The following is a 12,254-nucleotide window of genomic DNA, read 5'->3' as shown; positions in this document are numbered from 1 at the left end:
GTGGGGGGTGTTGGGGTTTTTTTTGTTTTCTTTACTTTTTTCTTTTTTTAAGACTGGAAATGCATATCAGTAATTTTGGGTAAAAGGGAATGCAAAGATCAAGTATCTGCCCCCAAAACAAAAATAGAATAATCTAGAAAATCTAAAGTTCAGGTTAAACTGAAATCAGAACACAAATACAGAAGTGCTCAGTGAAGACAACTGCAAAAACATAGTTCTCTTATAGGAGCATAAGTTACTGAAGAAAAATGTCTTTAACATCAGCTTAATTTAGTATCTCAGATTATTTATGCATGTAGGGATATGGTATGGCATCCTTACAAAGTATAGTTAGTTGATTAGAGACTTAGAGAAAACTAGAGAAAATAATGGTAAATAATTGCTTACTGTTTGTAGGCAACAAAGAGTAGTGCTGAGAAATAAATTTTAGAAAGGCAAAAGTAGGAGGCATGCTTTTGGCAGAATTATTTTTCACTTGCTAAAGAAAAATAAGAGGTCACGGTCTGAGTTGGAAATGAAGGTAATCAAATTAGAAAATATTCTGGGAAATCATACATTAGTATTCATACTATGAGTATAATCATATCATGGGAAACACATACATTAGTATTCTTTAGAAGGATTTTCTTACCAAACCTGCTGTGACATTTTCAGGTGTAACATCTGTTTTTTTCATAGTCTTCAGCTTGAGTCATAGGCTGCTCAGGTAACCTGCCTGAGGTTGCACGAGTGCTGGCTGCTGGATAAGTTTGGACCTAGATCCTGCTGCTCTTAGATGCTGAGGCAGGCGTACAGATGCAAAAGCTTCCTTTAAACACAGACTAAGTGTAATAACTGAATGCAAATATTAAATGCTATGAAGATTTTACATTCTTTCAATATGATATTTTTTACATTAGTCATATTTCTAACCTGAATTTTACTTTGTTACATATTTTAAAAATATATTTAATAGTACTTTATTAATTTATTAAGAGAATAAATTTGTCAGCATTTTGTTTCAGAAGAGTTTTCTATTTTGAAAATAATTTATTCAGGCTATCAAACTGCATAATTACTGTAGATTTACAGTGTTAAACCATTTTTTGTAAAGACATCCGAGTAATTGTTTAACTTCTAAAATGTTCAGCTTTATTATAGCGTTTTTACACTATTTGGTACTTTAACTATAAAGAAGATTTTACATAGCTTAATACAGTCCACTTATTATAAAAATTCTTCTAAAGATATTTTACATCTATGTGGTATTTTTCATATCAAGGTGATTTTCAGATGACATGATTCTGTGTCTCAAATGCAGCCGACTCAAAATTGAATCACAGAATCATGGAATAGTTTTAGTTGGAAGGGACCTCTAAAGGTCATCTAGTCCAACCCCCCTGCAATGAACAGGGACATCTTCAACTAGATCAGGTTGCTCAGAGCCCCGTCCAACCCGACCTTGAATGTTTCCAGGGATGGGGCATCTACTGCCTCTGTGGACAACCTGTTCCAGTGTTTCACCATCCTCATCGAAGCTGTTAAAATGAATAGCAATACAATACAGTATCTTAAATCAGAATTTAAAGTTTTGGGAAAGCTTGTCCTTAGGCAAGCTCTGTATTCTCTATTCATGAACGAAGTTAAGCCCTGATCTGCAAGCTGCCCAAAGCTCCTTGCTATTCCAATTCTCAATGTATGTCAGGCAAAGACAGCCTGTTTGTTTCACTGTCTACTACAGTGGTTCAATAGTGGGCAACTATGAAGTCTAAACCTACTTCTCATTTTCAGAAACTTTGTTATGGGGGCACTTCTGTGCCATGGGAAGCTTAATGACTATAAACAATTAGGACTGATTTTTATCTTGCCAACAGAACAGCACCTTCTGAAGCACGTTCATAGTGCTTGTGTAGGTTTCAGTTGAATACAAACTCTGCATGAATAATTCCATCAAAGGAATTTTAAATTGTTTCTCCCCGAGTGTGGTATGCCTGCTGGAAAAGTAACCGCATATATTTCCTTGTGTACTTTAACACCATTTCAGGTTATGACCGATTCTCCACACAAGGTGGTCTTATTGGGGATATTGCTTTAAATTTGTTACTGTGTTTTCAAATTCAGAAGTTTAACAAAAGCAAGTCAGATGCTTGATGTAGTGAGTGCATTTCATATGTGATCTAAAGATAACTGAGTCATAGTATTTTTTAACCAAAAATCAAAATTACTAGAATGTCACCTTATGACCTGCTTTTCCAAGGAGTGAGTTAATAAAACGTTATTTCCACTTGTTTGCAGAGTAGAATTGTCATAGATGATACATACCATAGCAAGCCAAGTTGTGAACTTTCAGGGTTAGTGACAGAACCAAATCTGTCAGGTCGTTCACACACTTTAACCTTCTCTTCAAATGAGGTGAGTTTCAAAGTGTGTATATGTGTCTTGTTGGTGTTGTTGTTCACACTACAGCATGTTTAATAGAAACAGTGGTGTGTAATGTGATACTAGATGGCTGTTTCCATATTTGAATGTTGAAGAGCACTGTAAAGAATCGTAAGCTGTTACTGAACTAAGGACACAGACTAGTAGATGTCATATCAGCCTTTGTGTTATGATCCTAGTTATATCATAAAAATTGGAATGAACTCTCTCTGATCAAATTGCCTTTTTAAATTTTAAATATAACACCTTTCTGTTCACTAATTTAAAGCAACTTCCTGGGTGAATGAAAACTGCAGCGTTTTTGACCTTGCCTTCACATCCGTGCAGGTTTGTTTTACCATAAAATTTCATCTAAATTAAAACAAACAAAAGAGAAAAAAAAAAAAGGCAGAATACAGTGATTCTGATACATAGGTAGAAACTAGATAACTGAAAGTCAGTGTTCATTCCCCTGGAGAACTAACTCCTTTGGCTACAGCTGAAACCTAAAGTCTACACTTTGGTAACGTTCCAAGATACTGTCTCATTCGGTGTTTGACTGATGGGCGTCTTTATAAATCAAATGCTTTCTAGACTAGGAGGAGTCATTAAAAGCTGAACACAGTCATCTTCCAGAAATGAGTAATGGCTTGCCAAACTGGTAGTGGCAGTGTCCAAAGAAAAAAATTAAATGGTGGTTCACGAATGTGAGGTTTTGTTATTAGCTATCTTAAACCAGGCTTTGGTGAAAATCTTAAAATATTCCAGTAATATGTAGAAAGTCAGAACAGTCTTACAAACAATGTTATAAATAAGAAATCACTAAAATAAAAATCTGTGCTGTCAAAAATCATGTAACTAGTTTACAGGTTTCAGTAGTAGATTAATTTCTTGCAGATTTTATCAGAGATGACAGTCATAGATCTAATGAAAACTAGAGGAATTCCAGTTAACGTCTATTATTGCAAGTGCTCCCTGCAGTTTTTTGAATGGAATGGTTCATGAATGGAACATGTGCTTCTAAAACTTTCAAGCAGTATAAATCGTAAAATTTTAACAAAGCTAAATATCTTCTTGAATACTGTTCTTTGATCAGTGTTACAACTTTCAGTAAACTTCTGGTTCTAAAACTCAAATGAAAGTTGCCTATTACTAATTGTGCATGTGTAAAGTGGTGATTTAAGCCCTTTTTTTTTTGTTATAGGTGAGTCTGATTCTAGTGTTCTCTCTAGTTCATGTGTTGCTTGTGCATATGACCAATGAAAGTTGTTTGTACCTGTTCAATAATTACACTGATTATCAGGGTCTGTTCTGAGGATAATGATAAATACACTCTGAGCTGGTTTCTTTTTCGGAAAGCAGTATGTGTGAAGAAAAATAGGTAGTTCTGTTCTTGGGGTTTTTTAATTAGTAGTTCAATACACTGAGGTCTAGGAAAAAATAAGTAACCAATCTTATAGCAATTTTGGATATTTCAAATCCTTAACAAGCCCTTCACAAGTAGGATTTCTACGTGGTGCTTGTTGTTCAGAAGGATTCATAAATACCCAGCAGGGTTCATGCTAGCCAGTGTAACAACCCCCGCTTTCAAGAGGAATGGGCTATTGCATGCTGCCCTACAAATCCTGGAATTGTTAGTAGGCAGGAGATGGAAACACCTCTTAAATCTAGACAGGAGCAGCACTGAAGAGTCTGCCTCTGCTGGGCAGGTACTCACAGGCAGTTTGGGGAAGTGACTGCGTGGTGAGAATTAGGTTGTTAGCAGCCAGCTAGTTACAGCAAAGGCAGCTCCACTCACAGCTGTTTAGCAAGCTAGCTGGTAATCCCTCCTGCCCTTCTAAAGTTTAATCTGTTAAATGGTGTGATGGCATTGGTGTTTTCTTGGATTTTGTATTTTTATCTTTAGAGCCAGCCTTCAGTATTTCTGTACTTGCTTTCTGAATCACCTGCGTTTTTATGCAGGAGCACATGGTTTTCTCATGCTCCATACCTTATAAGTAGTTTTAGTTCTGCTTTCTGAATTTGCAGCTGATCTTGTGTGTGTGTGTGTGTGTGGTGGCTGTTTTGGGGACTGTAACTCTGATGTACAAACAGCTTGGGACAGTCCCTCTGCCTCTGGAAGGATGGTAAACAATTGGAAAAAAAAAATTATGCAGAGGTATTATTTAATGACCAGTAAGCGTTACTTAAAAATTGCTGTTCTTCATCTTACTCTTCTACACTTTTCACTTTCTCATTGATATTCTGAAAAATAGTTACAGATGTGCTTTTCCCTTGTGCAATAGTGAAAAATTCAAGTTATACAGGATTAAATATCTTCCTGTTCACCTTCACTTCTGTGAGGAGATGATGTCTAAGTGTTTTAACACAGATTCAGGTTTTGGTACAACTTCTCCTGGTTTTAGGGTTGTGTCTTTACCAAAATGAAGTAGGAGGAGTTTGTTAGCAACTGATGATGCTGAAAGCCTAGACTGGAATTAGTAGCTCAGTCTGGAGGACTCCTCCATGGTACAGTCTGTTAGCTGCTCCAATCCATGCTGCTTGGAGGAACTGGTGCAGAGAGCCCCCAAGATTGTCGGGGGACTGCTTTTGCCTGGTGAAATCAATGAATCTGGGCCTCTTCGTTTGACAGGAGTACACCTTTTTCAAGTACTTATACTCTGAAATTACAGAAGCGAAGTTGTTGCACGGCTAGCACAGATTAAATAAAACTAGTGAGTGAGTTCCAACTGGAATAAAACATTTTACACGTTTCTCAGTGTAAAGGAGATAGAGAGATAGATATATACACACACACAGACCCTAAAGGATAAAAGTAGATATATTGCCACATATTTTTTTTATATATATATTTTAGTATTTCTTGCTGCTGATAGACCACATACAACTCTGAGATACAGGCCAAACTTGAAATGTAAAAAGTTTCCCCTTTTTTTTATGTATTAGTCATGAACACTTGCTAGTATGAGACAAAATAAAAAGTTACCAATATATATTTTGTATTACAATATCAGGTTGAGGAGTACTGTTATCTAAAATGATTTAAAATAAACGGGCATTTTGAAATTCCTTTAGTAATTTATACAGTGAATCATCTTTCTCTGTACGTATATATTTTGGTATTTCTTGCTGCTGATAGACCACATACAACTCTGAGATACAGGCCAAACTTGAAATGTAAAAAGTTTCCCCTTTTTTTTATGTATTAGTCATGAACACTTGCTAGTATGAGACAAAATAAAAAGTTACCAATATATATTTTGTATTACAATATCAGGTTGAGGAGTACTGTTATCTAAAATGATTTAAAATAAACGGGCATTTTGAAATTCCTTTAGTAATTTATACAGTGAATCATCTTTCTCTGTACGAAGCATCTCAAGCTTGATAGCTTGGATAGAAAACTCACTGTGCACTGGTTGTCTTGATACAGATGCTGTATATAGCACTTCGAGCAAAACCTTTTCTAGAGCTCTTTGCTGTTATTTTGTGAACATTGCTGTTCTTCTTTTGCACATCAGGAAGGTGGATGTGTTCATGTTTGCTATATCTACATAAGCATTTTAATTTGGATTAGGAGTCCATTTTTGAAGTAAATCTCCTGATTATCCCCACTTGCCTTACTTTGATTTATCTTGGAAATCAAATCAGATGCGCCTCAACAGTGTTCCTGGTGCATTCCAGCTGCTAGTGGCCATTGAGTCTGTGTGACCAGACTAGAGCTATTCGGAAGTGAAAATCCTTTTAAATGCTTGTAGTATGGATTTTAGGACCTCGGCACAAACTGTTCTGCTCTACAAACTTGTTCCTATTTATCTGTACTACCTCCTAATGTAACCACTGTCCTTTGTTTCACAGACCAGGGAAAGCAAAACCGGTTCTAATTACGTGTAGTCCTCTGATACATCAGAAATTTAAAATTGTATTTGTTTCACCTCAGAAGTGTGTTCCATGTTGCACTCTCAGATCCAGTTTACTGTATGATCCGATCGTGTGACAGGCCTATGTCTCACTATCTTTCACTTGCAATCACTGGAATTATTTTGTTACATTCAATCAACTCTCCCAAATTTTCCACCAAGGGAGTTGGATTTTGTGAGATCCCTCCAGTTGGGAGCAGTAGTTATTCACCTGAAACTTACAGGGTCACATCTCAAATCCATCACTAGAAAGATGCTTATTTCCATGTTTTCTGTTTACAAATGACATGTATAAGGCTTGCTGGAAAAAGTGGGCATACTTTCTGCTGTTTTGCAAGTATCTTTGAAAAGTAGTGGAAGCTTCCTAGTGGAGCAGTCTGCAAGTCTAATGCAGCCTGTACTCAATCATGAGCTAGTGAGAGATCATTTTGGATAGTTAATAAAACTTTGGGTAACTCTGTTGATACTGATTCAAGTATCGCACTAGAATTTCTTCTGTACAGACACTGAGCTCTGTTTTATGTAGCTTTTCTTTTGTGATGAAGTAACAGAGTGCTTCAGGACGAACAGCAGTACCTTTTTCCCCTCAGAAGCCAACTGAAATTGGAGCAGGGAGCTTCAAAAGCTCTGTGAGCTGGCAAAGTGTATTTTCAGTGGAAGGCTACAAGCTCTTATATTTCTGAAATGGTCTTCTACTAGGCAAACCCTTTAAAATGTTAACGTGATGGCATTAGATGAAAGAATATACAGTCCTCTCTTTTTAGAAATGCACCAAATTTAGTAAAACTGTACCTGGAACAGTCACCAGATTTATTGACCACTAGAATTGCTTTTATTCTGGATTTCCTTCACTTAACAATAATCAGTAATACAGCTGAAGTGCTACTTGATTCTTCTTGACCCTGTGTAAGGCAGTATCTAACATTAGGATTGAGCTACCTTAACCGACTGAGGAAGCTTGTTCATTGTTAGGATACATCAAATTTAAGCGAATGCTTTGCTATTTAATTTCTGAGAGAAAACCATTTATGTTCTCTATTTGTGACTTAGTTTGTGTTGAATGTTGTAGTGTCTTTTTGTTTATAGCAAACTCCTAGGCAAACTGACTATAAACTGTGATCTCAAGAACTTAAGTCCTTTCGGAGCTAGGGTATGTTTAAAAATGCATTTTGTTAATCAAACTCAGTTGGCAACTGGAATTCAACATATAGTCAAGTAAAACATTGCTTACGGTGACTTTTCTCAATTGGTTAGGCTTTAGATGATGAATTTACAACAGGAAAGCAAAATCAATGGCACAGTAGACCTATTTCTGAATGGACCACCCAGCAAGTATGCCACTGGTTAATGGGAATGAACATGGAGCAGTATATTACAGAGTTCACAGCTATGAACATAGATGGACAGCAGTTAATGCAGCTCGACAGTGAGAAGTTGAAGGTATGTGAATATCCCAGGATAGATTTGTAACTGTATAAATTTCGCTGCTTATTCAGACGTATTTTTAACCTACAAAGTCTATTTTCCTGTTTTCATGGCTTTTTAAGGGATAGAGTTTTGCTTCTGAAATACTTGTAGACTATACAGTTAGATGAGAATTTAGTAATTGATTGTATAATTAAAGACAAGCCATTTTTAATCAAAAAAAATACCACGTATTTCTTCCTTGTTTGCATCTTTAGGAAATCAAAGTAAGCATAATTCCCCAAAGGGGCTTGATACATCTATCATCAATCTTAGCATAAGGTCAATCAAAACGAGATCCAGCCAATTCAAATGCATAGAATTGCAGGATCCAGTTTGAGAGATCTGTTTCTTCCACATCTCCTCTTCAAATGGGAAGGCTAAAATCCTATCTGGTGATCTTTTAAATGTTTTTGGTTTTTACTCCTGCTGAAAAAATCTATTCTAAATCTTTTGAGCCTTTGCTTGCCATTTTACCTCTGGAAGCTGCATGGTACGTATCCCTTATAGTGCTAGTAAACATTCAGTTTTTCTTTCTCATTAGATTATAAGACTGCATTTTGGACAGGCAAGATGTGCAACTAAAATGAGGTTCATTGGTCTATTCTGGCATAAGGCAAATTATTGTTAATGATCAATAGTAGGATTTGAGTGTTTTAGGGAGAAAAAAAGTGTCTAACTTCAGTCACCCAAATATACCTGCATTTTAGAATAGATGTGCAACACTAAATGTCCTGTATTTTGTTAAATAAACATTTCCTTGGACACAGAAGAAATACCTGTTACTGGTCTGTCAATTGACTGTCTCTATTTGGGGAACTTAGGATGTTGATGCTTAACGCTTAATTTACACCTAATGCCATTCGGAGTTCTATAGAGTGTGAGTGAGTGCTGTCTTTAACTTGGAATCGGGTACTGCCACCTGCTGATCAAAAATCAAAGTGTACTGTTTACTTTCTGAATTCACTTTTTTAATAATACACTTCAAAATCCTTAATATTAAAAATTAAAGATTAGTTACTGAGTATAAATTCCTCTTGTATAAAAAGAGCTAGAAAAATACTTTGAGACTACTACTTATTATGCTGTTTGCTGGAAATTCTCAGGTGTCTGTCTTTGTAAAATGCAACGAGAAGCTGTTATTTCACAACCGAACAACAGTAGGCCCTTGTTTCCTTATTTACCTTGTTATCCAGATGATCATTTACAATGCTCTTGAGGACTTAGGTACTTATTTTTCAAATAAACAGACTATCTTGCAGCAAAGTGAATAACACTTTCTTAACTGTTCATGCACAAGCACTGTTGACAGTGCTGTTGGAAAAATTTAATGATGAGGTATTTTTCTTCCCCCCCCAAAGGCTTTGGGAGTTTCCAGTCAAAATGACCGATCAACAATAAAGAAAAAAATTAAGGATATTAGAAAAACACAAGAAAAACTGGAAAAGCAGAAGGAAAAGGTTCAAAAGAAGGAGAGAGAAGTTCGCAAGACTGGCAGAGTGGTAGCCACTCTTGAATCAAGCTGCTAAAATGACCCTGTTTTATTTTAGCACAGACGTGCTTCATCTTGAGGAAGCTCAGCAGATTTGTATATAATTGTACAATTGCGGGAGGAGGGAAAGTGCAACAGTTTAACATGGTAGGTGGTTTTTTTACTTTTTAATTATGGTCCCTCCCTATTGCAACCCAATAAAATGAAATAATGTTTTCAGTATTTTTATTCCTAGTTGACTCTGCCTGTACTAATAGACAATAATTTAACTTTCTGCCTTAAGTAATATTTGTGCTTCTAAGACCTCATATGCCCTTTTCATTGAAATTGATGTTTGTGAAAAGTAGAATACTGTATTAAAAATCATTCCAATATTAGTCAACTAGCATTTGATAGAGTTGAATCTGTTAGAGGGACAATAGAAAAATCCTGCCAACAAGTTCAGTCTGTGACAGTCTGTTTATCTGTTGCCACTAAAGATGTATAGTAAAAATTAAGTTTAAGAAAACGGTAATGTCAAATTAATTTAAAAAGAAAGCATGTATTTCACATTTATGGATTATTTTGTTTAAATTCTTGTATTTCTGGGATTTTCATTCAGAGTTCACTGTAGTAGCACATTGTTTTTGAATTCTATGTGTTGCAATTTACTGAGAAAATAACAAGAAATATTAAGTAGTTTTCACAAACTACATATACTAAGCATAATGTTTTCTGTACACTACCCATATGGTGTTGGGACAAGGTTTAAACCTATAAATAAGATCTTTTTTAACCTATTTTTCCTAAATAATACATAGTTTTATAGATTTATGCTATGAATAAGATCAATTTGCAATACATGTATTTCTCTTTTCTACCTGCTACAATATTTTTGCGGACCAAATTTATATATTTGCTAATTTTAAACTATACTGTTTTTCAAACTTAAAATACTGAGGGAAGAATTGTAGGAAAAATTATCACTGAAGCACTGGGTTTCTGTGTTGTATTTAAATGTTCAATTGTAGACTACAGATTATTTCTCTTTAAAGGAGGATTTGATTCTCAGAATAGTTTAGAACATGAATTGATGTTTTGTATATTTACATACTATTTTCTAGAGATACTACAACGGCACTTCCTTTGATTAGATTATTCCAGAAACATAGACTAGTTTAAATATCAGTTCCACCATAGAATGGACTAGAACAAAACTTACATAATTCGTTTATGTGGACCAAGTTCTCCTTTAAATCTGTGGACTGGTTTTCATTTTAATTAAATGAATGAACTTCACTGTTGGTGTTTCACAGTTGTTATTTTTTTTGTATAAATGTCTTATGAATTTCAGCAAAAGGACTGTGTGGAAATGCTTCTGCACACTATGCATTTCCAAAATAAAGTTTGAAAATCTTGGTAATAATTACTTTTAAAAAGAGGTTCAATTTTCACTTTTGTGCATTAAGAAAAAATTATTTGGTCAAGGTTTAACTTATTTACTTTGTTTCCAGTAGCTTTGAGTTTGTACTCGAAACTTACAGACCTTCAGCCAGAGAGGAATGCTGCCCTACTGATAAAAAGAGAAGGGAATTAGAAGTACGGAATGATTGAATGCTTAGGATCACACACATAAAACCACCCTTTGATTAATTCAGTCAAGGAGGTTTATTGCTCAGTTAAGTGCTTTCAGCTAGAACAGAGAATATTGATACAACCATGTACTACCTTTTTCCTTTAAGCCCACTGAACTGAATGTTGCACCCTCTGAAGAGTGTTTCTCAGGAAGGAGACTAGTGGAAATAATGGTTTCAAAGGTTTGCCTGTGTGCAGAGCTGTTGTAGTTAAACGGGGGCCATCGCAGGGATGATAAACTCACCTGGCACCTGAGCATAAGAACATTGATTATCACAGACCACAGCATTTAACATCTGTCAGATGCTAAACGAGAAGGCTGGCTCCATGGAACTAGCTTAGTACCAAGCCACAAAATCACCCAACTGAAAGTTTAATTTTTAAAATAGTTTTAATGAATAAATGTAGTGATTCTTTCAAAAAATTAAGTTAACACAAACCAAGATTAATTTTACAGTGCAAGACTGAGCTTATTTGCTTACAAAACTATTAATCTCAGCATTTTGATAGCTGAGCTAGTATACTAATTTTCTACAGTGATTCACTTCAACTTAACCAGTGTGCTAGCAATGACTTCAGTACAGTAATGAAAATATTAAACACAAAAAATTATCTTCTGAACTTCTATTTAAATCAAAAGTAATCAAAGATCAAACTTGTAAGTAGGGTTAAACATTGCAAACCAAAAATATTACTACATTTGTGTTTTCACCACAATCATTCGGGGTGGTGGGTGAGGAGATAGATACAAATGTAATTACATGGCAAGTTGTTCTAATAATCAGAATTCAACTGGTAGCTAGCTGAGAGCATGAAAGAGGTTTTTATTTCAATAATACCATATGAAATACTTTAACAGACTTTCTAGGAAACAAAGTGTGTTAGCTTTTCTTCAGAAACATCTCTTGTAGTTCTCAGATATTACTAAAATCAGTTCAATTAAGTTAGTTAAGCATTTAAAACAGTGTAAAAGCTAGAATGTTCAGCTTCAGAGCTGAGTATTTTAAAATCCCTTGCTGTAACTTTCAGCTTTAGTTTAGCAAAAGCAATAGTTGCAAGCATTCCCTCTAACTTTTGTACAAGCCCCATTTTACAGTATGTGAAATTTCTCACATACATCCTCTTGCAGGGTTGAAGAAGAGAACAGCTATAGATTCTCCTCACTTGTAGCCATGCAGATTGAAAGGTATGCCAGTCACCACCTCACATCCTTGTAAAGAAGAAAAATAGGGACCTCTCAAAGTGCCCACAGGTTTGAGTGGAGCAGGTAACTCTACTGTTCTGGTGGCAATTAAGCTCGAATAGTCCTCCCTCAGTGTCAGTTTAACGTTTATATATATAGCCCATTCTGTAAATCACTCCATTAA

At 35.4% G+C, this 12,254-nt stretch overlaps 1 protein-coding gene across 1 annotated transcript in view; it reads left to right on the top strand.

Annotated features, from left to right (window-relative positions):
* LOC103898332 (neurabin-1) overlaps positions 1-10,694 on the top strand; it is a 49,958-nt gene extending 39,264 nt beyond the window's left edge. The window contains exons 16-18 of the mRNA XM_009278581.2: positions 2,275-2,391; positions 7,572-7,757; positions 9,143-10,694. Coding sequence (XP_009276856.1) covers positions 2,275-2,391; positions 7,572-7,757; positions 9,143-9,310 — 471 coding nt within the window. The 3' untranslated portion in view covers positions 9,311-10,694. The remainder of the gene's footprint in view (positions 1-2,274; positions 2,392-7,571; positions 7,758-9,142) is intronic.
* Positions 10,695-12,254: the final 1,560 nt, after the last annotated feature.

The sequence above is a fragment of the Aptenodytes forsteri genome, unplaced genomic scaffold (genome assembly GCF_000699145.1).
Source record: "Aptenodytes forsteri isolate BGI_AS27 unplaced genomic scaffold, ASM69914v1 Scaffold257, whole genome shotgun sequence".
NCBI classification, from domain to species: domain Eukaryota; kingdom Metazoa; phylum Chordata; class Aves; order Sphenisciformes; family Spheniscidae; genus Aptenodytes; species Aptenodytes forsteri.
The sequence above is the reverse complement of the archived record's forward strand: the minus strand, read 5'-3'. Positions and strand labels throughout refer to the sequence as shown.